Below are 24,412 nucleotides of genomic sequence, written 5' to 3' on the forward strand. Positions count from 1 at the left end.
AATTAAGATATAAGGAGTAGGGATGCTGGGACAATCATTCATTGAGTAAGAAATGGTTGCACAAGTAAAGTGACTTAGCGAAGGTGCCAACAGTATCAGTTTAGTGTGAGACCACTAAGTGCTGAACGACAGTACACGCATAGTGGAGCGGAACATAAGGTATGTTTTTGGATTGTTTGTAAATACGGGTCGTGTATTTACATGTATTTCACAAATGATATTGCCGATAGGTGCGTTGATGCAGAAAATATTCAGGAATTCAAAAAATATAACCAGGTTACTTACGCGATATCTTTAGTATAGTTAATATGTCTTTATATCTTGTAACATAACATAAAATATATTGTTTAAACATGAAGGTTGATATAAAACAACCTCAATGAATCGCAAATAAATATTCAACATATGATTTAATTAATGTTTCTTTTGCTATTTAACTCAGTGAGTTGAATTATAATTCGTATAAAATTATTTGCTTTTAGATCGTATAATAGATATTTCATAATTTTTTGGTAAGCGTATGTGTAGAGGTCATTTGTTGAAATTTGGCGTAGTTCAAGACTTAAGATCCATGGCCAACGTTTAATATTTGAAATTAATATTATGTTGACACAAAAGGTAAGCGCTATATTAAAGATAATTATTTGGTATTAATATTCATTTGGTAAGACATTTACTGATATTGATTGAATCTTATTACTTTCGTCTATACTTATAAATTATTTTTTCGTTATTAAACATTTCGTTATTTTACTAGTTGAGCATTTTAAAAGTAGTTTTTGCTTTATTTTCGTGAACGAATTGTATTTTAATTTTTTTTTTCATACGTATTTTCAATCATAGTCTTAAGATTCATCTTATGTGTGTGTATTTTATCAGTATTTCTTATGAGGTGTAAAGTATCTCTTTATTTAAGAATTAGAAAACAATTTTCAGTATTTTGTTGTCATATTATTAGTTATAGTAAATGATTAAACGCCATTAGATTTTTGAACTCATTTATATTAAGTAAATTAATACATTAAACTCAATCACATGGTGTTAAACTGTCATATTTCTTATTATAGAATATTTCCTAGTAAATATTTAGAGTTGAAAGTTTTATGTTCATACAGGCTTTAAACCAAAGTTTCAATTAAAGAAAAAGAGATTTGCCCTCTTGTGCAAATCTCTTTTTCCTCTTTCTATCTTTTTAATATTTCCATAGAAATATACGTATTATTTATGCAAAATCGATATAAAACTGATGGATTTTGATTTATTAGCACAAGAGATTAAGGTTATGAACTGTATATTAATATAAGCGATAATCAGATAGAGTTATAGCTAATAGATCTGGGGTCTAGGATATCTATGAATCGATTTTAAGTTATCTTTATCTTATTTTGCAACAATTAAACACAGCAGACATATACTGACAACATGTAATGGCGTGTCTTTTGCCATCTTTCTGTGTCGATGTTTCAATGCACTTTAGTCAGTTAGTCATTAGTTAATTTGTTATGATCATAACAGATTCATTTATCATTAGTATCATTTAATAGAAAAATTCATCAGCAAATTTTTGCAAGCCATGGGTTTTCCACCATTTTTTCTCGTCCTTTTATCAACAAATATTACAAATATTACTGCTATGAAGATTGCATATTCAGTGTTAGCGCGCAAAAATATCTGTGAATTATTGTGATCAAATGAATTTGTATTTTATGCATGACAAAGACATTTGAAAACAAACTATGCGTTTTAGTTGCAAAAAAGCACATTTAGTCCTATAAGTGGGAATGCGAAAACAAAATGACGAACAAATAATGGTATTAATCCAACCATCAAAGATTGTTAAACTGTGAAGTTTCTAATTATAACTACGGTTATAATTGATCGACCATTAATGGCTAAGGTTGTACGGTATTCCAAGGTACATACAATGGCGACACATTTTCTATCGAGCGAAATTTTTAAATGTTTGCCGTCGACCTTAAATTTTTTTCACGCAAATCGCGTCCCGTTCATCTGAAATTGGTGGGTTTATTGAATGCATCGATATCAACACGTTGTTTTATGTTCGAGTGCGAGAATACGTTTCGACCCTGTTGATGAAATAGTATTTCTAGTGGGACATCGTCATTAAATTGCTATCAGATCTTCACTAGGACGTGCATGGTTTTTGTGAGTAATTTTATTTTGTAGTTTTACAGTATAATTCTTTGGATATTTTTCACATAACATAAATGAAAAGTTCAAAATACAAATTATAAAACATAGTATCAATATTAACCAATATTATTATTAGTATTAATTAATAACAATAATAATTTTTGTATGTATTAATGTTGAACACTTTCCCAATATTTTGTAGCTATATTGTAGAATTAGTTGTAATTTATAAAAATACTGTATATTTGTTATAAAAATAGCATTTTCTTTACTAGAATTTCTTCATCCGAATCACATTTCTATCTTTGGGGCTGTTTTTATTCAAATGTTTGTGACACAGTGTATTGATTCACTCATTCAATACACGGAGTATAGTTCGGGACAAGTGTTGTAGTTTTAATTGTTTTAGAGGCCTTTTCCTGGTCATTTGGTTACAGTTTGTGTCTACATAGCGAATATATTTCATCAATGATACGTGATGCTATATAAAATTAATTTTGCTCCCTCTATAGAATGTTTTATATATATTGTGTATAGCGTTATATGTTAATTACCTTAAAAAGTCCACCCATATTGAAAACTCGTATAACATTTTATTTTTATGCCTGTTGCGACAACAAAATGTGGTTTTGTATTAGCATAAAGTTAAGAATCGCTCTGCAGTATAGCTATATGATGATATATAGAAATATAATATGTATATAAAGTTTTATAGATAAAAATGTTGCAAGAAAAATAATAAAATATGAGTCATATATAAACGTATAATTTAATTTGATCCGTAGTTATGTTTTTACTTTATATTAATGACTCCTGAAACGTTTAAATTTCGATCAGATTGTTCTTACCTTTTATGTTCTACCTGACATTAAAATGTTAAACTCTTACTTTACAATTCAGGGTCATATTAAGAGATTGAACAGAAAAATATGTTTCTTCTTTTGCGTACAAGCAAGATGTATTATACATCGTACTTTCGTAATTTTTCAATATTCGATGCTTTTGTCTTATTACTTTGTTATGGTCTTGATATATAATAATTTTTGTCCACCTGTAATTTAAAGTCGTAGATTATTCGAGATATCGAATCCAGTTTTATAATGTGAAATAAAATTTGTATATTATATAAAAATATCTATTTAAATCTATTATTTTAGAATTTTATAAACTAATTCGGTTACATGTCCAACGCAGCAGACAGCATTGTATCTCTTTTTTGTTAGAATGAAAAGGATAGATCTGCTCTTAGTTTTACATTTTTACAAACTGCAATTGACACTATTTCTATCTCAGCTATGACGTGTATTTTCTGGTATATTAGACGGTCTATGTATATATAATTAAAACAAATACTCTAGTGGATATAAAAAGTTTATTTTTAAAGACTTATTTTTTGTAAAAAAAATTGGTTAAAAGATACAACATAATCCTTTTATGGTAACCATATGCTTTGCAGATATATGTTTTAAAGTTTTAAAGATTGACAATATATTAAACAATAAAATGTTTCCAATATATTAAAACAAAAAAGCTAAGCACTGTTTCTCATTGTTTAAACATAGTTAACATATATATGACACATTATATGACATTCTATAGAATACTGTAAAGCTTATTCGTCTGTTTGAAATGATATGGATATTACCTAACAAAAGACTTCTATTTATAAATAAACGAAAACAACATTGTTTAAATACCACTAATATAGTTTGTAAATAAAAAATGTGTGCAAAATTTGCAGAAATTTTTTATTTTAATTTAGCTTCTAACTATACCTATTGCTCTCCAAGCAACAACCATTTAGCATATAACGGTTACCCGGTTCCAAATCAATTTGTCTTAAGCCTTGATCAATATAAGTCAGGTTTGATGAACGTTTAAAACCCGATTTTTTAAGAATCTGAATATCATTCATTCTAGTTGAAACATTTTTTTTGTGCATTCTTAGTTTTGTAGCTATGATTCGTGAAAATGCGAAATATTACTAGTCAATTAAAAAAAATTAAATAAGAAAGCAGTTAGTTAGATAAGAAATTATTTAAAACAAAAGTTTTGAATAAGTGATGTAGTTTTGTTGATGTCGAATATATATATTTTTTGAAGTATCTTTGAAATGTTATCATAGTAGTAATTGTTTAAGTATTTCTAAACTATTAAGCATTCTTAACATTTTCGAAATAGTTATTATTACATTTTTAACCAAAAAGAATGTACATTCTTTAGTTACTAAGGTGACAGGCCTCCACCATGAACACCAGTAACCAGATAAAACTGTCAGTAGGTTTAACATCGAAGACCCTAACTCGTAAAGAGAACGGATATGTCACCAAGATGTTTAATGTATTGTCTGCCGCAATTTGTAAATTCGTTTTACAATCAGATAATATTTTCCTTCTCATTTTATTGTAGTTAAAAGGTCTGATTAGTTCGAACGTGTAAACGAATGAGTCTGTCTTCAGTGCGATAGTGATAAGAGGTTATAACTCTAACCTATAAACTATTGGGGCTGTATAATTAACTGTAGTTTTTAAAAGTACTATAATGTTAGAATAAATTATATTTGATAACATTTTTGTTCAATTATTTTATTTAGATTAGAATTGTGTTAATTGTGAATTTAGATTGATTAGATTAGAATTGTATGTCAAAACCAAACTGAACTAAAACTCAGAGTTGATGCGGCAACATTACGACGTCTTGACGTCAGAAAGTTAAATGACGTATGTACAAAATAACTTTGAATAGATATAATATATATAAAAATTATTTGCAGATAGTAGACGATTGATGATTTTTGCGACAGGAACAATAATATAAATATATAGAGGAATAAAATATATAACCATAAGAGTTATATGTAACATATATGTTTTATTAAAAGACAAAATACATTAGTCCTTTATAAATATCCTAATTTTGTTCTTAATCATTTCAAATACCCGTTCCTTATCTGTTGTTTGTTATTGTTTCTACTGTACTCTATCTCGAAATATCTAAATAAGGTTAAACTTGTACATTATTAAAAATAATTTTGTTATATACTTTAATTTTGATTCTACTATAACAAGGACGAAAGCGACGTCCTTGTACTTTTAATGAGCTTTATTTGAGGTCTTTTATTTTGAGGTTAATATTGTATCTTAAGCTATTGATTTACTGTTTGTTAGATATATAGTACGATGTGGTATTGCTGGATATTTGTTAATTTGTACGGTGGGTTTTGCTCATTCAAGTAATGTTAAGTGTTTATGTTATTGACTGCAAATGATCCGGTGAGATGGATATCGAAAGAAAAAAATAATTCTGTCATGTTCGTGTCATTTTATTTAAATGACTATTTATATCCGCTCCTAACAGCTACTTTTTTAACATAAAATTAATCAATGGAGATCTTGTTTCGAACTACGATAATTTCATTCGAATACATTTTTCTAATTTTAAAAATACTTCGTCACACCTAATATCAAACTTTTTCAGTTAATTTAAAACTTAATATTATTATTTTATTTTCTACTAGGTTATGCAAAGTCCGCTGCCTTTACGTACTATTGTCTTTTTTATCAATTCAATAGAGCTTTTTGTTATATTTTATTGTTGTTAAACTAATTAAATTAATCTAACCATTTTATATACATTTCAGTGTACATTACTATTGTGTATGCCATACAATGTATTTTTTAGAATGTTTTTGCATTATAATTATTTTATGGAGTGTGCGCATAGAGTCTTATCTATAAAGTTTTCCACATAGTTTTAATACTCTATACCTTAATATCTGTTTAACTAGTGGAAAGTTATATCTATATGTAATTCAGCTGAATCGATATTTAATAAGGTTATAATGTATTTTATATTTAACAAGATTCTTAATACGCATAGGTGACGCACTATATATAATAGATTAATCAAGTAGTGCCTTAGTTAAATTATGTAGCTTTCCAATATATTTTTAGATTTTTATGCATGTATATTCGGTTATTTCTTTGCTTTTACTTAATCGATATCTGCCAAGCTTGGGTTTATTATATAGTTCAGAGTGTTTTATTTGAAATGCATAAATCAACTAATAATAATGCATGATAATTAAAATACTACTTTTATTATCATAAATTAAAATACGATTCGACTTATTAAGTATATAATTTATTATTATAGATTCTGAATGAAAATAGATATTATATTTTCAAGCATTATGTCTTACATATATAAAATCGATTCCCGAACAACGACGTTGTTGTAATAAAATTCCATTGCTTACACAGAACAAGTGTTGTTACCCTTGATCTCTTTTTGTATTCAATGATTAGTTAACTTTCTGCATAACACTCGAAACTAAATGGAATATTTCGTGTTGAACGCAACTAGAATATTTATTAAAGATTGTTTAGATTAGAATTTTTACGTTCTTGATCGATAATTAAGATAAAGTAGCAGTGAGTCCTTATCACATTAAAATAAATACGTTTATAGTAAAAGAAAAAATACCATAGAAATGATTATGCATCTACACTAAAACTGTCAACTTAGATATATTAAATTATATCATAGATGTTTTAACTTCGGAGCGTATTTTCATTTTCATTTTATCCGAATTTCTAGGTTGCCAAATGTCCGAAAAATACTTCAAAATATTAGTGATAATAGAGGTTATAAACCGGCAAACATTGTAAAGCAAAAATCGAAGTGGATGCGGCAACATTGCGACGTCATACATTTTGATGACGTTTGTCGGCTGTGTTATTGAAAGAGTTATGTAATTATAATAATTTTCATAATTTTTTAAATCATCACAAGTATTTTTTTGGTAATTCCGGATTGTTTCATGTAAATTAAATTTAACAGTAACAGTTGCAACTGTTACTACTAAATTAATCGATGGTAAAATTGAAACACTTCGTTAACATTTGAATGAATGAATTGAACCCGCTCCACTTCTCCATCATCCGGCAGGAGTTGAGTTATCATTAGTACTATTTTTCGTCATGGAACTCAGAGTTAGTTAAATTGAGGCTTTTTTGTGCTTTACCTGTTTTGTGAGGATAAGTATTTGATTCTCAGAAAACGAGATTTTAATTTGTCTCGCGAAAAGGTATTTTAAGTGTCGTTGATTAACACAAGCGGCAGTTATTTTGTTTAATAGTAAATACTCTTGGCGAGTGCCTACAAAAGCAAAATCTATAACTTTTACCCGTAGACCGGTTTCAGTAGATAAGAAAATGATGTCAGCTTTTCGCAATTATTTAATGCCACTCAGGTGGTCGTTCGATGCAGTAAAATGAAGAAAATGACCCGCAACCAGTATGTAGGTTAACGTTTAGACCTTTGTTAATTGTTTTCACCCAGACAAGTTACTGAAATTAAATTGGCGTTGTTTGTTGACGACTTTTTTTGTTGTCACATTAAATGGTTATCAATACACGTATACAATATAAAAACAATGATTTAATAAACATCAAGTATTCGTTGTTGTTGCAAAGTTAGTAATGAGTACTTAAAAATATTTGTAATAAAAAGAGTTGCTTTCCTGTATATTTTCTGGACCATAGAATAAATAAGAGTTAATTAAATACTAAATACGGGATTAATTCACAGGCGTGATAATTTAATAGTTGGAAGTTGTAAACGCGCATTTATGAATCACCATTTAATGCCAGTAAATTTTAACTAGTTTGTGATAAATGTAAATTTCAATATCCCACGTAGAAAACGCTTCAAACGGGTCAGGCTCTCTTTGGTTTTTATTTTAGTTGTTGGCGCCCTCTAAATCACCTCTCTCTACTCTTTAATTATCTTTTTCTAGTGGTTATTTCGTAGTGTAGTGGGTATTTTATTAAATTGTATTCACACAATACATTTATGTGAAAGTCAAAGTCGGATCTTATCAATAAGATCTTGCTCGTTGTTGAACAAGGAGATTTTATAAAATATAAAACTGTTTGTTAAAGTAATTTTTTAAACGAATGCATAATTTGTATAAATATTTACTTGAAAGTCCTCCATTAGCAAAATTTTATAATAAGAAAACTAAACATTATTAACATTCGACGTGAAAGCCAAATAGTTTGCTAAATTGATTAACATTATTAAGATTTTTGTTGTTAGGTATTCATTAATGTATTCATATGTTTTACGTATGTATGTAGAATATTTTCATCTTTATAATGGAAGTAAATTTAATGGTTACTTAAGTCCTTCTACTTAAGCTTCTTCTAAATAACATTTATCGTTCCCTAGTCATTAAACTATCGAGACTGCCCAAGGGGCTGTTATTATAAACCTGATATAACACTATATAAGGGCTTTAATACATTAGAATTTCGGAATTAAAAGTATATAAAAACACTTTTCCTTAACACATGTAGTATTATGTAAAAAAATAAGCCTATTTTTATAGTGTAAAAGCATATTATAGAATAGTGTTCGAGTTTTGCAGAAACGAATATACGAAAATTGAATTTTTGTATATTAAGTTTTTTATAAAAAATCTGATCGATTGCCAATTGAAATTTAATAATTAAATTATATATTATAATCAGATTTATTTACCTTTCTATTAGTTTAATTAATATTTATGTTATCAATGATACATTTTCAAGTGTTTATAATATTCTGAGAAAAACCAATAAGTGATAAAATGACGCGCATATACTAGTACTTTGGAAAAAATGTCCTGATTTAGAAAAAACACACAAAACAAATATAATATATACAATAAATAGGATACAACAAAATACTTTTTTTATACATATTTTAAAGTCTCCTTTTACCAACTATGGGTTTATCTGGATTGGGCCTAAAGTTTAACGTGGGCTCCGAACCTCGGTTCTCATCATTAAGCCTACCGACTGGCGAGTGACCAACTTTAGAAATCATCCTAGAAGACATACGGTCTTACCCAGCCTGGTTACTGGTGTGACTCGGATCACTCATTTCCTTGTCGGATTTTACACTCTTGCCTAGAACAATCACAAACATACATTTAAGACCATGCCCCAGCAGGATTCAAACCCGCGACTCAACAGCAGGTGGACCGTCCTGTCGCCTTTACCACTGCGCCACCAAGCCGGCAACAACAAAATACTTTTATGCAAGATCTATTTACTAAGATGGTAATTGAATGATATTCTGACAAAAATTCCATATGAGTGTCAATTGAAGATTAATGTTCAAGTACATAACATACTTAGTTTTATTTATTTTACTATTAATTTAAATAATCTCTATTTAATCAATGTAAAACTTTCGAGTGTTGATAATATTGTGAAGAACAGCAATAAAGTGATAAGTCCTATATAATGTCGTTTAAAAAATTTCATGTTTTTAGTTAAACTACGTTCTCTTGTGGTATAATATAATGTTATTTTAAATTGTACATCCATCAAACAGTTTGTGTTAAAGTTTGCTGTTATTATATCTTAATAAGTTAAAGGTATGTAATTAAAAATACGATTTCTTATATATTGTACTCTTTGTGGGCTGTATAAAAGAAATATAAATTTATATACATCGTGTACCATCTGAATCTTCTGATTCCATCGAATTTGCAAGATACGTTTTCGTTTATAGAATCTTAGATTATGATTATGTGATTTGTTACCACTAGATTTCTTTCATATATATCACATTTTTTGTGGGATTATATACATGCTGCACCATCAAAATTTAGTCACATTTATGACTAAACTAATGCTGAACAAAAGAGAGCGTTTGTGTTATTTGCATAAAAGTTATTCCATACATTGTAAATTAATAAACACCCTATATTATTAATAATTAGTAGTTATCAAATTCCATCAATAAAATTACACTATTCCTAACATTTACTTGTATTTATGCAACACTCTCGTAGAAAACAATGGCACTAAATGAAACAATAACATTCTATTGTAGGTAAAGGTATTTTTTTGCAAAATAACTTAATTCATTGCCTTTATCGACCTTCGATGGAGATAAGACTGTGTACACAATTTCTGATTGTTGTATTGTTGTATGAATAATAAATTAATTAATTAACTAAAAATGGTAAATCTTAACAACATGTTAGATAACAAGATGCTCATTTAACATAGGATGTCTTTTATGATCTACATTATATTATAAAAGTTGCAGTTTTCGAGAAAACTAATTTGTTTGTTTCCACGTGTTTCATTAAATGTAATTTCAACATAAACATAATAGGTAAACTTGCCTTCATTAATTATAATTGTATTTGCTAATGTATACATGATTTAAGAGCTTATTTAAAAGGTTGAATGAGCATATATTTAATATACAGTAAAAATTAACAGATTCTTCGACCATATAAATCAGTATATAATATATGGTTTAACTATTAGATATATTTATAGTTTGAACTGCTTTTTATAAAATGTATAAATCATTAGCGTATTATATATTTACATGTCATCATTTCTAATAAGTTTATATCATGTTCCTGATTTGGATATGGTGATTCAATATCCGAATTCATGTTTCAACTTTTTGGTCAGTGAAGTAGGAAATAATAGGCCCCAATACATTTCCTAGCTGTACACCTGCTTTGGCTTCTTTTATTGTAGGATATGCTTCCTCATATTTCACTCTAAACATTCTGGCTGGGATGTAATAGTTTAGAAGCTCAATATGCTACTTTGGTAAGATTTTCTGTAGCATTTGGAAAAGTATTCGTACATTTTTTCTGTTACGTTATTTATTTTTTGAACTTGGTCAATTGTTAAATATCTGTTGTTAAATTCTCAAAAAAAAAAACTAAATTTATGTGCAAGTATTACATTTGTTCTATATATATCTTGTTAATATTTTCAATAGTAGTTTTTCAAGTCCCTTGGCTATTACTGGTAATAGTGAAATAGGTCTGATGGATTTCAATTCATTTGACGATTTTTATGATTTTGGAATTACAGTGATTTCAGTCATGCTTCAAATATCCGGGGTATGTTTCACTTAAAATGTTGCATTAATCAAGTTAAAAACTTTATTAAAATTCTGTCTTGACATATTTTGCATCATGTTTTATGTTATTTTGTTAGGTTATTAAGTCATAGCCCGGCGCGTTCTCTGAGTTGATGTTACTTTTTATAATTTTGATGAATTCCTTTTGGCCTAACATGATGAATCGTCGAATGTTCGCACTTATTCGACAGTAAATTATATTCAAATTCACTTTCGTTTGGTATACATTATTATTGAAAGAGTATGTTATTATATGTTTGGATAATATTCTTCGAATTAAACAAGAAAAGTAAAACTTTTTCGTAATTCTAAAACGTGATTGTTGTATTTGGTTTTCATCTTTAAAATAATAAATTTAAATTAATGATTTAAATTAACTGTAACTTTTTCTAGAATGGAGCAACCAAATAACCAGGCTAAACAAAACGGCGATAATGGCACCACCCATCAACCATGGTTTGGATCGAATGCTAGCTGTGTTTCGAGCAAAAGGTGAGTTGTTTTCAAAGAAAATTTTTTTGTTGCTTTTACTGCATCGATATAATAATACAGGTTGGGCTGCCATACGCTTAATTTTTCGGGGACCCAGACTGAATGAATGTGATAAAATCGAGCAAAACAAGTTTTATATTTATAGCAATAAAACAAGACTTTGATCAGACTGCATTAGGTTTCAACAAATATAATATTCAAGTTATTTTGCAATATATGTAGATTAATTCATTCTTCAACATATTTTCCATACATATACGTATCCATATATTTGGATGCCTCTTTTTTTGTAAAAATGACCGATTTTATTTAGAAAAAAATATGTTTCACTAAGATAACACCTGTTCACACAGCTCATAAATTCTTTCGAAAAAAAAACTGCTAATTTTCAAGAATATGGAAAATTTTATTTATTCAAAGTATTGGCCATTTGATTCCATACGTCTCGACCGCCTTTCAGGCAATTTATGGATGCCATCCCAAAAAGACTGTTTGCCCTTTGAACAAAAACCATTTTCTAACTTCTTCAAAATTGGCGAAGTGCTGCTTTGCAAGCGCGTGTGCCATTGATGTGAAAAGTTGATAGTCGGGCGATGCAAGGTCTGGAGAATACGACGACGGGTGCGATAATACGTCCCATTCGGGTGCTTTCAACTCTTCCTTCATCGATTTTGTTTTATGAGATGTGCTGTAAAATCATTTTACCGTGTCTTCGGATCCATTATGGGCATTTTTCGATCAATGCATGGTCCAAATTGATTATTTGTTTGGTTTGGCGCTCACTATTAACTGTTTAATCAGGTTTCAACAGTTCACATACTCCGCTACTCTGGTCCCACCAAATATAGAACATTGTCTTGCTACCAAAAGGATTTGGCCTTGCGAGTCGATCGGCCGGCTTCACCAGGTTATAATCATGACTTTTTGCGTTTAGAGTTTTCAAAATAAATCAACTTTAAATCCATAATTTCAGAGATGATGTTTCTATTTTTATTTGCCTGTCATTCAAGTGATGCAGCATCCATCTTCCCATCTTTTGGATTTTCCCCATTGCTCGTACTCGGTAGCTAATCGTTTCTTGGGCCAAATTTAACGCTTTTGCCAATTATTTTTGAGTATGGATTGGCTTTTTTGGATCAAGAATGGAACTCTTGCAGTTTCGCATCTTCAAACTTTTTCAGTCTAGCAGAACGTTATTTGTCTTGCAAATCGATATCAACAATTTTCAATTTTCGAAACCACGCCTTACATGTTTTTAAGGTAAGCTCACCATAAGTTTCTGTCAGTAAACAATGACTTTCAGCGAGTTTTTTCTTGATTAAATAAGTAAAGTTATGCGTGTCGGAAATGCACGTTTTCAGGCACGAAACTTGACGTTTTCAAGGAGGCTTGAATGACGGTTACTTTCGCAAAATATAACATGTATAGCATTGCTTGATGTCAATAGAATAAAATGACATGTGTCAAATCATAACATTGCATACTAATCCTAGCGACACCTGTCGGAAAAAGCTGTACACCTTGTAAAACCCCGTTAGGAATATCAACGAATTGAAGTACGAATTGTTTCAACATCCAGTCTATTTATCAAATCTAGCTCCTTTTGATTTCTGCTTTTTTACACTTTTCATGCGTTTTTTTTTATAGAAAACTAGCGACCCGCCCCGGCTTCGCACGGGTGCAATGCTGATACTAAATTAAATACACTACAGAAAAAATATGAACGTTGTATATAAAAACATAGCGGCCCGCTCCGACTTTGCACGGGCATAAAATATATATGCCTATGTCACTACTCAATGAAAACATGATTAAAATCGATCCAGTATTTTTGGTTCATTCATTACTGCCCTTGGCCTGCACGCATTAAATTTGGAGTAAAACAATTCCTCTTCCCCTATACTTACTATGAAGATTTCCTGCTATCTTTGGAATATCTAAATTCATACAATTTTTATTACATTACACATTTTTAAACGCAAATTTTAAATTTGTAATATCTCCGAAAATATTTGTTTAATTTACATGCTGTAAGGAACCATATTGATCTATATTAATTGCACACTGTATTTAAGCTACTTAATTCGATAAGGATTAATGCCGTATTGCTTAAAATAGCTTCGTAAATAAGCTATTTTCTCACGTAAAAAGTAAACAATAAAAATGGTTAATGTGGGTTATCCCTAAAAGATAAACATATACCATCGCGGACTTTTTTGTAGACCTTTTTATGGTGTACAATACTGTAGTACATTAATTTGATCTAACTCGTAGGGTTAGGCAGCGTTTTTGCTAATTGCTAAATAAGCCTAAAAAAATAGGTTAATTTACGACATCACGTTAGAAACCTCTAAAATTAGCAATGTGGCCTTAGTATATTATGCATGTATTATACATATAAACCTTCCTCTTGAATCACTCTATCTATTGAAAAAAACCGCATCAAAATCCGTTGCGTAGTTTTAAAGATTTAAGCGCACATAGGGATATAGGGACAGAAAAGGCGACTTTGTTTTATACTATGTCGTGAAGATTTTTGTCAAACGAATGACTAAGAGTTTCTGCAGAGAGATACCTTAGTGATTGTTGAAATGTTGTATAATTGAAGATGAAGGGAATTATAAATCATTCATTTTGATAATAAGACCAAAAGTTGTTCCTTGTTTTGTTAATCAGAACCGTCATTTTTACGTTTACGCATCTTTTGCACGGTTTAGGAACGGCTGTATTATTGTATTACCTAGGACATGTATCGTGAAAGGCTACGAATTAATTGGCAACATATCGTATTTAAGAAATATTTGTTTGCCGGTTTTGTAACTATTTTTTTTGTTCCAGTACTGATGACTCGTTTATGACGTTCCAGTCGAAAGATCCAATCATCAACATACCACTGGAAAAAGTACCAAAAGACAAAGTACCTGATGACAGCGGCGGCCATAGTCATGGATTACCCGTAGAACATCCTACGTCGTAAGTAAAGCCACCTAGCTACTTTATAGTTATGTAACTATGACCTGCTTTGATTTGTGGTATTTCAATGAATATATGTATATTACGACACATAATTTTATACGTTTTCCTTAGAAAAGTGCGAAACGTATATTTAATATTTATAGTTCAGTTTAGCGAATAATATTCGACATATTTAACAAAACCATACGAAATTCTTGCACGCTTGAAAATAACTTTACACTTTGTAATAACATCACCATTTGCTATCAATTAGAGTAAATTTAGTTCCCATTTTTATTTGTATATATTTTTAATTATCGGTCAGTTTCTAGAAAAATATTTTTCCGTGCTAATTTCAGGTATTTCTAATTTTAGATATGTCGAAACCCTGATGCATTTACTCAAGGGCAACGTGGGTTCAGGAATATTCGCTATGGGCGATGGTATCAAAAATGCAGGAATCATTTTAGGTCCCATAGTCGTTTTGATATTGGGCGTCATATGTACACATTGTCAGCATCTACTGGTAAGTTATCAACATTGTGTGCATATTTTTTATATTATTAACCTGTAACAAAGGGTCTTGCTTCTTATTTTCCAAACGACTGGGTTTACTTTTTGTTTAAACGACGTCGGCTTCAGCAGGAAAAATATCAATTTAATGATTTATTTATTTAAAATTAATGGAATGTTGTTATTGATTATGTTAATTCAATATATAGTTATTGCCGGCTTGGTTGGCGCACTGGTAAAGGGGACAGGACGGCCTTCCTACCTTTGCGATAGTCGAGGGTTCGAATCCTCATGGGACATGGTCGTAAATTTATGTTTGTGATTGTTTAACATTTGGGATTGTCCTAAGCAATAGCGCGAAATCCAACAAGGGAAATGATCCTAGTCACGCCAGTAACCAGGCTGGCTAAGACCGGATGTCTTCTGGGATGATTTCTAAGTTGGTCGCTCGTCAGTCGGTAGGCCTAATGCCGAGGGCCGTGATTCGGAACCCACGTTAAGATGTAGGTCCGGTCCAGCTAAAATATATTTAAAAAATCACACGCTAATATTTTAAAATTATTTATTTCATTGATCTTTTATTATTTATCCATGATAGATTTTTGCACTCGAGAATTATTATTATTGATATTTTTTAAGTTGATTCATTTAAATAATATCCGTCCGTTTTTTTGATAAAGAGCAGACTCATTTTTTTTAAATAACATTCGTGCCAATAACAGATCGATTGACTAATCTAACGATTCTCAGAAATATTTTTTATAAGTTCCTTGTTTTTTTTTAACAGTTATTAACCCGGAACTGTATTCAACGTCGGCATACACCTGAGCTCGTTTGACATTTCACAGAAAAATAAAGCAAGCAGAAAAGAACTATATTGTCCAAATAAGGAGATAAACGTTTCCAAAACGAATAATCTTAAATCATTTCCGGTATAATTAAATTGCTTTTAAACAGCTACGCTAGGGTGTTGTTTAAATACGGTATTTTTAACAAATAAATAAGCAATTTTTTGTACTAAAACAAATTCCTCGTTATTAGAGATGTTTAGCATTAGAAAAATAAATTCTACTATTGCATTTATATTTTTAATTATTTAATCTATGTAACTGAACATATTTTAAAGTCTCCTTTTACCTACTATGGGTTTATCTGGACTAGACCTAAAGGTTAACGTAGGCTCCGAACCACGGTTCTCTTCCCGTGACTGGGACAATTTTCCTTGTCAGATTTTGCACCCTTACCTAGGACATTCACAAATATTGAACTATAACAAACATAAATTTATGACCATGCCCCAGCAGGATTTGAACCCACGAGTATCGCAACAGTAGGAGGAGCGTCCTGTCGCCTTTACAACTGCGCCAACCAAGCCGGCTATAGAGCTTCTTGATGTGCTCTAATCTTATATTTTTATATTTGACTATAGGTGTTTGAGTTTATTTAACGTTATAAAGTTATAAAGTTACAATGTGTAATCAAAATCAGAAATAATAATAATCATATAATAATCATAAATTAATGTTTACTGGGTTGTTCTGAAAATGTCAAAATATTGTATTGAATGCTGAAAGTACCTAATAATCTTGGGTGATTGGCAACCGTATGTTACAAAACATATCCTAAAAACCAGATTAATCTGGTTCTTTAAATTTATACCTGCTCCTTTGAGTGGATAACGCATTACTTATAAGCCTCTTCTCTGACATACGATAAATGATTTTAAACATTTTTTCATCGTCTTTGGGTATATTGTAATATATAATATAAACACTGGATTACGCAAATTTGAAGAACAATACTTCACCATTAGTTGCTTTTTTACGCCTGGTTTTGTGAATTAGATCGGTCATACGATCTTAATTTTATGTAGTATAATTTTGTTATGCTAAATAACGTCCTAATTTACGTTTTTATGTCATTAACACGAGCGTAATGCTACTCAGGACAATATTCTGCAATCGTAATAGCGTCAAAATGCTTAAATTACCAAAATTCTGGAATCTGACACGTTTGAAATTAGCTTCATCCTGTTTACTAAAGGTATAATTGGCGTGGGAGTATAATAGATCTTAACGGTTGTAACGCCAAATAATTACGTATCTAATATAAAATTTATTACTTTAGCCAAGGAATGGGTCAACTCTTTTTAAGAACTACTGTATATTGCTGGTCTGTCCAATAAATAGTGAAACAATCTTAATCATTGTTAAATTATTTAAGTTTTTTATAGTTCTTAAGGTCGGAAAACTAATTTTCATGCCTAAATTCAAGGTTGTTGTTATTATTGCCACTTAACACGGTAAAATATTGATATTTTGTTCGATTATAATTACTGATATACTTTTTTATTTGAATAAACGTGACGAAGAATGTATGATAAGAATGTGATCTTGGCTGTAGATAACTTTTAAATATATTTTTTATATATATTTTAAAGTCTCCTTTTACCAACTATGGGTTTATCTGGACTGGGCCTAAAGTTTAACGTGGGCTTCGAACCATGGTCCTCAGCATTAAGCCTACCAACTGGCGAATGACCAACTTTAGAAATCATCCCAGAAGACATCCGGTCTTCTTACCAAAGCCTGGGTACTGGGCGTGACTGGGAGATCATTTTCTTTGTCGGATTTTACACTCTTGCCTAGAACATTTACAAATTTTAAACAATCACAAACATACATTTACGATCCTGCCCCAGCAGGATTCGAACCCGCGGCTATCGCAACCGTAGTTGGACCGTCCCATCGCCTTTACGACTGCGCCACCAAGCCGGCTTAAATATTTTTTGGTAACTATAACTTTAGCTCATTACTGATGTCAAACATTATCAAAAGTGGAAAAAGTAAACCTGTGTGGTAAATAAAGTATGTTTCTAATTCTAAATGTTATTAATTATTATTTTGGAGCTTGTACGTAATATAGTTGTGTCTTTGATGACGCACCAGAAATAATGTATGTGTCTGTCACCAGTAATATGAGTGAATTAACACTATGAATAATATCGACGTGGTACACAAAACCAAAGTCCTTGCAGGGCGATTTTTCAGGCAAATCTGCACTAAGGAACTCAAGTTAACTATCGTATCGCGTATTTTGTGAATTTCGTTGTTGTTTCCTATATATCGTTAAGAATAAAACAAGCTTTAGCATGAAGATCATTGTTGAAACTGACTTTCTTTTTTTTCCAGTTGAATGCGGCCAAAAAACTGAACGAAAGAAAGAAACTGGAACTGTCACCAGATTTTGCCGAAACGGTCGGTCTTTGCTTCGAGAACGGACCGGCGAAAATCCAGAGCATGGCCACCGCGATGAAGAGGATCGTCAACGTGTTTTTGTGTGTCACCCAGCTCGGATTCTGTTGTGTCTACTTTGTTTTTATTTCGGAAAATATCAAGCAGGTGAGGCCAGTCAAAGAACCAGTCCGCTAACGATCTAATGCGATTCAAATTTATTCGCGCTACACTGTGTGACGTTGACGCGTGGAATTTTTTTGGGTCCGTTCGGTTTTACGTAGTATATTTTCTGTAAAAATTCGGTTTGCCCTATATTCCGGGAAATATGGCGGTTGACTTTCGTCCGATGTACGATGAATACGGTTTTAAACAATCGTGTGGTTTTACAATCTTATTCAGGGCGAGTGGAATTTTTTTAATGAATATTTAATTGTTTTTCTTGTTACATTAGATGTTTGGTCATATATAATCGTTTTTATTTAAACATGTTTATTTAAAACTAATACAAATGACCTAATAATTACAATTTTCAATAAATAACTTCATAAATAGTGCTCGTTCATAAATTATTTTCAAAATTTACTTTATTGTTTAAATAAATCGAATATAATCCAGTCGCAGAATCTTCTAGCAATCTTGACTTAGTAAAGGTACAGGAAATGTAGGAACTTTGTCTAAAATACCTTACGACTTAAAAATCTAATACTAGATGATATTCTTTCACCACTATTTGTAGATATATTGTAGTACAACTAGATGATATTGTTGAAATCACCGCGCACTAACTTCGAGAAGCTGGTTCTTCGTTTTTCATTTTGAATTTTCATTCAAGTTGAAAGTTGAAAATTAATAATGCACATATGATATATCTAGATTAATAATTATTTAAACGCTCATACTAGAATTCAATACGTGAATGAATAAGATATAAAAAAATACAAGGCATTTTTTGATAATTGGTAAGCCCTGTGGTCGAATTTTGAATTTATTAAATTAATTATGTTTCTTTCATAACATAATAAAATGATATGTATATAAGATCAGAAAATTATTTAACAAAATACATGAAGTAAAATAATAAATGTGTATTTATTTAAATATTTTTTTAAATAAAAATTAAAGTACTAAAAAATTAGACATCCGTAGTTGATTGACGTATAACAGAGACGACAAATAATCTACCGTATAAGAGTTGGAGCTGGCAGCGTGTTGGTCAGAGCATTAATTATTTGTAGCGCATATTACATAATAATTTTAGGGCTAAAAATTCTCAATATAAGCTTTAACCGTGTCAAATTTCACGCCTCCAGGTAATCCGGTTTTCGTCAAAAAGGGAGGCAAAATTTTCGCTAAGCCGATTAATATATAGAAGATTTCAAAACTATAACGAAACCAAAGACCTTATTCGATTTCAAACGCATACATTTTGTTTCAGTTGCTTGATTATTACGGGTATGTTTTGGATGTCCACTTACATATGGCAATTATTTTGCTGCCCATATTGTTGACAGCACTCATAAGGAACTTAAAATACCTGGCACCGTTTTCTACGTTGGCTAACGTGCTGATGTGCGTCGGTATAGTTATCGTAATATATTACGCGTCACAGGACATGCCAAGTATAACTGAAAGACGCTACATTGCTGACTGGCAACAATTGCCTCTATTCTTTGGGACTGCTATTTATGCATTTGAAGGAATTGGACTGGTAAGTTCTCATTCTCTCTATGAAGTAATTCTAACAATCAATCAGGAGGAGACAAATTTAAGAAGACAAACATATTTATCTTCCTCTTGTAATTTAATCACGTATATTCTGGTTATGGCCTGAAACTGAATACATTACCAATTTAATTAAAATTTTTAATGTTATATAATCACATAAATATTTTTGTGGTATACAAAATTGAAACTGGTTTTTTGTTTTTAAAGTGGATTTTTAAAAACATTGATAGACGTGTTGAATTTTATAAATCCAATAATATTTTCTGTATATTTTTTATGTATATATATTTAAATTTTCAGTGAAACTGAACTAAAAATAAGTAATTTAGTAATTAGTCATATATAAACTATGGAAGATGAACTTGAAACGTAGTTGTTACTATATAGTTTGGTTTGGTTGACAATGTTTTTTAATTTTGTTTATATTATTTTAAATTATTTGACGAATTTTAGGTTTTACCTCTACAAAATGAGATGAAAGAGCCCGCAAAGTTTAGAAAGCCTCTGGGTGTTCTCAATGTTGGTATGGTGATTGTCACAGCCATGTATCTGACTGTTGGAAGCTTGTCGTACGTTAAATATGGAGATGCTATAAAAGGAAGCGTAACATTAAACATTCCCCAGGATGAGGGGTAAGATAGTATAACACGTAAACTATAGCTTTCACTAAACTATCACTTTCAGCCTAGCACAATCGGTTAAAGTGATAATACCTTGTGGAATCCTCCTAACTTTTGCTCTACAATTCTACATTGCTGTTGACATCATCTGGCCTAATATTCAGAAACTTTTGGGACCTAACATTAAATATCCTGTTTTCGCCGAATTGACGTTTAGGTCATTCTTAGTTCTGGTAACATGTAAGTATTAGTTCTATTATTTCAGTAATTTCATATTTGCAATTAAGAATAATAGTCATTCAGAGCGATAATACTTACATTAGTCGTGACAGTTAAAGTAATATAAGATGTAAAACGTGTTTTTGTTAGAATACTGCTTGCTCAATTTATTGTTTACAGGAAATACCTTTATTTATTCAGAAATATTCATCAGATATGCATTAAAAAACAAGTATATTATGGTATATCTATATTTATTGGTATATTGTAGAATTGTTTGTTTGTTTCAAAACCGTTCAATAAAAATATACACGATATTGCCTCGATAATAAAAATTAAAACAATCAACAGTTTCCCGTGGTAACACGGTATAAACTCCTATATATGTTTTTAGTATTTTTAATTTTTAGTTTATATTTAAAATTGGTTCACAAATGTACTGGGGTGTTCAGTAAGTTCGAGAATTCGTCATCATTTCCAATCAGTTTCAGGCCAATTGCAATTCTTCCCATTATTTTCAGCAACAAATGTTTGAATTGCATCAACATAATTTTCATTAACACAAAGAATCAAGAACTATTAATTATTTAAATTAGGAGGGAACAAATAAACATTATAATGATTTTATCATCATTTTGTCTGGTGTTTGTTTTCATTGTAAAATAAATATGAATATGTGTCGTTTACTACATTGTATGATATGGTAATATAAGGAGACATAAAGACACAGGTGTAATGATTATTTCGTCTCTTCTGGCAAGCCTGCTTATGATGATTCGACTATTTTCTAGACATTCTAATGTTATGTATTTAAGAACTGAGTTAATACTTTTCTATTTGATCAATTAATAATAAAACAATTCACAATTGCAAGGAACATTGTCTTTTTTTTGTTTTATTTGCTTCTGTTAACCATCCAACTTTTCATTGCCACTTTTAGATACTGAAGTAAGAGTAACAGTGTTTCCATCATGCATGCAATTCAATTATAAGCGACTGGTATGGTACTTTCCTGTTGGATTTTATACTATTACCTATAGACAATTAAAAAAGTACAAATATAATTTTAAAATGTCTATGACCTAATGGGATTCAAACTTGCGACTATGGCATTATTAGAAAGGTTGTCATGTCGTCTTGACCATCGAGTTATCAAATCATATCACCCTTTATGCCATATATGCTTTTTACCCATGTTGAGTTGACACATAGAGCAGTATATTTTTTAAAAATGGATTACTTTTACATACTTCTATAGCTTTGTTAGAGGTAGAAACAATAAAACATTTCTCCAATACAAGGCAATTTAATTTTATAAACAGCAATCGTCGGGATTTGGTTACTTTATTTTTATAATTAAAGAGATTGGTTATGATAGATTGGTGAATACGAACATTTAGTGGCAACTTGAATAGATAAATTACTAATTCGTATGGTTAAACCTAGCATAGCAGTTAGGATTGATTTTCCTTTATTGGTGCATCATCACTACATAGTATAAAACAAAGTCGCCTTTTCTGTCCCTATATCCCTATGTGCGCTTAAATCTTTAAAACTACGCAACGGATTTTGATGCGGTTTTTTTCAATAGATAGAGTGATTCAAGAGGAAGGTTTATATGTATAATACATGCATAATATACTAAGGCAACATTGCTAATTTTAGAGGTTTCTAATGTGATGTCGTAAATTGACCTATTTTTTTAGGCTTATTTAGCAATTAGCAAAAACGCTGCCTAACCCTACGAGTTAGATCAAATTAATGTACTACAGTATTGTACACCATAAAAAGGTCTACAAAAAAGTCCGCGATGTTTATCTTTTAGGGATAATCCCCATTAACAATTTTTATTGTTTACTTTTTACGTGAGAAAATGGCTTATTTACGAAGCTATTTTAAGCAATACGGCATTAATCCTTATCGAATTAAGTACCTTAAATACAGTGTGCAATTAATATAGATCAATATGGTTCCTTACAGCATGTAAATTAAACAAATATTTTCGGAGATATTACAAATTTAAAATTTGCGTTTAAAAATGTGTAATGTAATAAAAATTTTATGAATTTAGATATTCCAAAGATAGCAGGAAATCTTTATAGTAAGTATAGGGGAAGAGGAATTGTTTTACTCCAAATTTAATGCGTGCAGGCCAAGGGCAGTAATGAATGAACCAAAAATACTGGATCGATTTTAATCATGTTTTCATTGAGTGACATAGGCATATATATTTTATGCCCGTGCAAAGTCGGAGCGGGCCGCTATGTTTTTATATACAACATTCATATTTTTTCTGTAGTGTATTTAATTTAGTATCAGCATTGCACCCGTGCGAAGCCGGGGTGGGTCGCTAGTAAGAGTATATTTTGGTTTTCTTTAGAACATGTACACTGTGAATAAAAAGCTTCTTATTTAATAAAATTAGAAACTTCTCAACTAAATTATTATAAGTGATTGGCAGAATATTTATATTTTTATTTTTTACAGTTGTATTGGCCGAAGCTATTCCTTTTCTTGGACTATTCATATCACTCGTCGGAGCTGTGAGTAGTGCAGCCTTGGCCTTGATCTTCCCACCCATCCTGAATATCGTCATCAATATGGCATTCGGAGAAACATCCACATTGATTATGATGAAAGATGGCGCCATCATATTGATCGGATTAATAGGAATGATCACTGGAAGCTATGAGAGCATCTCAGCCATTGTCCGGGCGTTCGCAGCCGAAAGCTAAAAGCCCGCATAAAAGAACACTACTGGATATATCAAGGGTTGAACGCCCTTCTCTCCGTCCTCCTTTGGGATGGATTTAAACACGCGAAAGTGATTCTATCATCTAGAAGGTTATCGCTTGACAAGAGTTGATCTGCTTTCACGTCGATATTGGCAAAGCCGAATTAAATCCGACTCATCGAGATGAGCGCAAATGCGTCAAAGAATTTTAGCTGCTGTTTTGTGATAGCTTTCTTTCTGTGATTTCGAATAAATTTAAGTGACCTTTCGTATATTAGCTGTTAAGGTTTTTATTTTATTAAGTAAGATTACTTTTGACTGTGGTATGAAGCATTTTTAAAGTAATTATACATTATTCCTTTTTTGTTTTTGTTATATTATATGGTTTTTCGTGAGTTGAATAATGCTTATTAGATTTAGGATATTGTGATACATAGTACACCATTTGAGCAAATAGTAACTATTTTGTCATCTATTAAACTATTTTTTAAAAGTTTTGTTTATTAATACCCTAAAATTCATCACAAGTGTAATTCAATGTGACAATATATATATTCGAGAATGTTAATACGTCTTTAGTGCAATATGTATGGGACTTTACTCGAAAACCCTAGCAGGCTTAAGTATCCTGATTTTTGTGGCCAATTCACTTCATCTTTACCAGAGACAACCATATCCTCAAACCGTCTACATTATCAAAATAAACATTTATGGGAAGATATTGAGAATATATTTCTGTGTAGTCGTGTTCTAATAAACCTGTCTTCACCTGTGTTCTAATAAACTAAAACTAACAATTCTCTGCGAATTAA

General features: G+C 30.6%; 1 protein-coding gene across 5 annotated transcripts; it reads left to right on the plus strand.

Annotated features, from left to right (window-relative positions):
• Positions 1-20: 20 nt before the first annotated feature.
• LOC143198963 (proton-coupled amino acid transporter 1) lies at positions 21-24,093 on the plus strand. Of its 5 annotated transcripts, none has more exons than XM_076408644.1 (9): positions 21-159; positions 11,500-11,598; positions 14,437-14,571; positions 14,929-15,079; positions 18,258-18,467; positions 19,738-20,010; positions 20,481-20,659; positions 20,712-20,887; positions 23,354-24,093. In XM_076408644.1, the coding sequence occupies exons 2-9, from the start codon at positions 11,501-11,503 to the stop codon at positions 23,599-23,601; spliced, it is 1,470 nt and encodes a 489-aa protein (XP_076264759.1). In that variant the 5' UTR covers positions 21-159; position 11,500; the 3' UTR covers positions 23,602-24,093. The 5 variants fall into 5 exon arrangements, with proteins under 5 accessions (XP_076264759.1, XP_076264762.1, XP_076264760.1 ...); XM_076408647.1 differs by lacking the exon at positions 21-159 and adding an exon at positions 525-618; XM_076408645.1 differs by lacking the exon at positions 21-159 and adding an exon at positions 2,026-2,166.
• Positions 24,094-24,412: the final 319 nt, after the last annotated feature.

The sequence above is a fragment of the Rhynchophorus ferrugineus genome, unplaced genomic scaffold, assembly GCF_030347505.1.
Source record: "Rhynchophorus ferrugineus isolate W39M unplaced genomic scaffold, kcgeb_rfMv2 rfM6, whole genome shotgun sequence".
NCBI lineage: Eukaryota > Metazoa > Arthropoda > Insecta > Coleoptera > Curculionidae > Rhynchophorus > Rhynchophorus ferrugineus.

Excerpts from the sequence above, each read along its gene's own strand:
- LOC143198963 (XM_076408643.1), top strand. Across the intron at positions 18,468-19,737 it reads TTTCGGAAAATATCAAGCAG|TTGCTTGATTATTACGGGTA; the intron begins GTGAGGCCAGTC and ends ATTTTGTTTCAG. Across the intron at positions 20,660-20,711 it reads AACATTCCCCAGGATGAGGG|CCTAGCACAATCGGTTAAAG; the intron begins GTAAGATAGTAT and ends TATCACTTTCAG.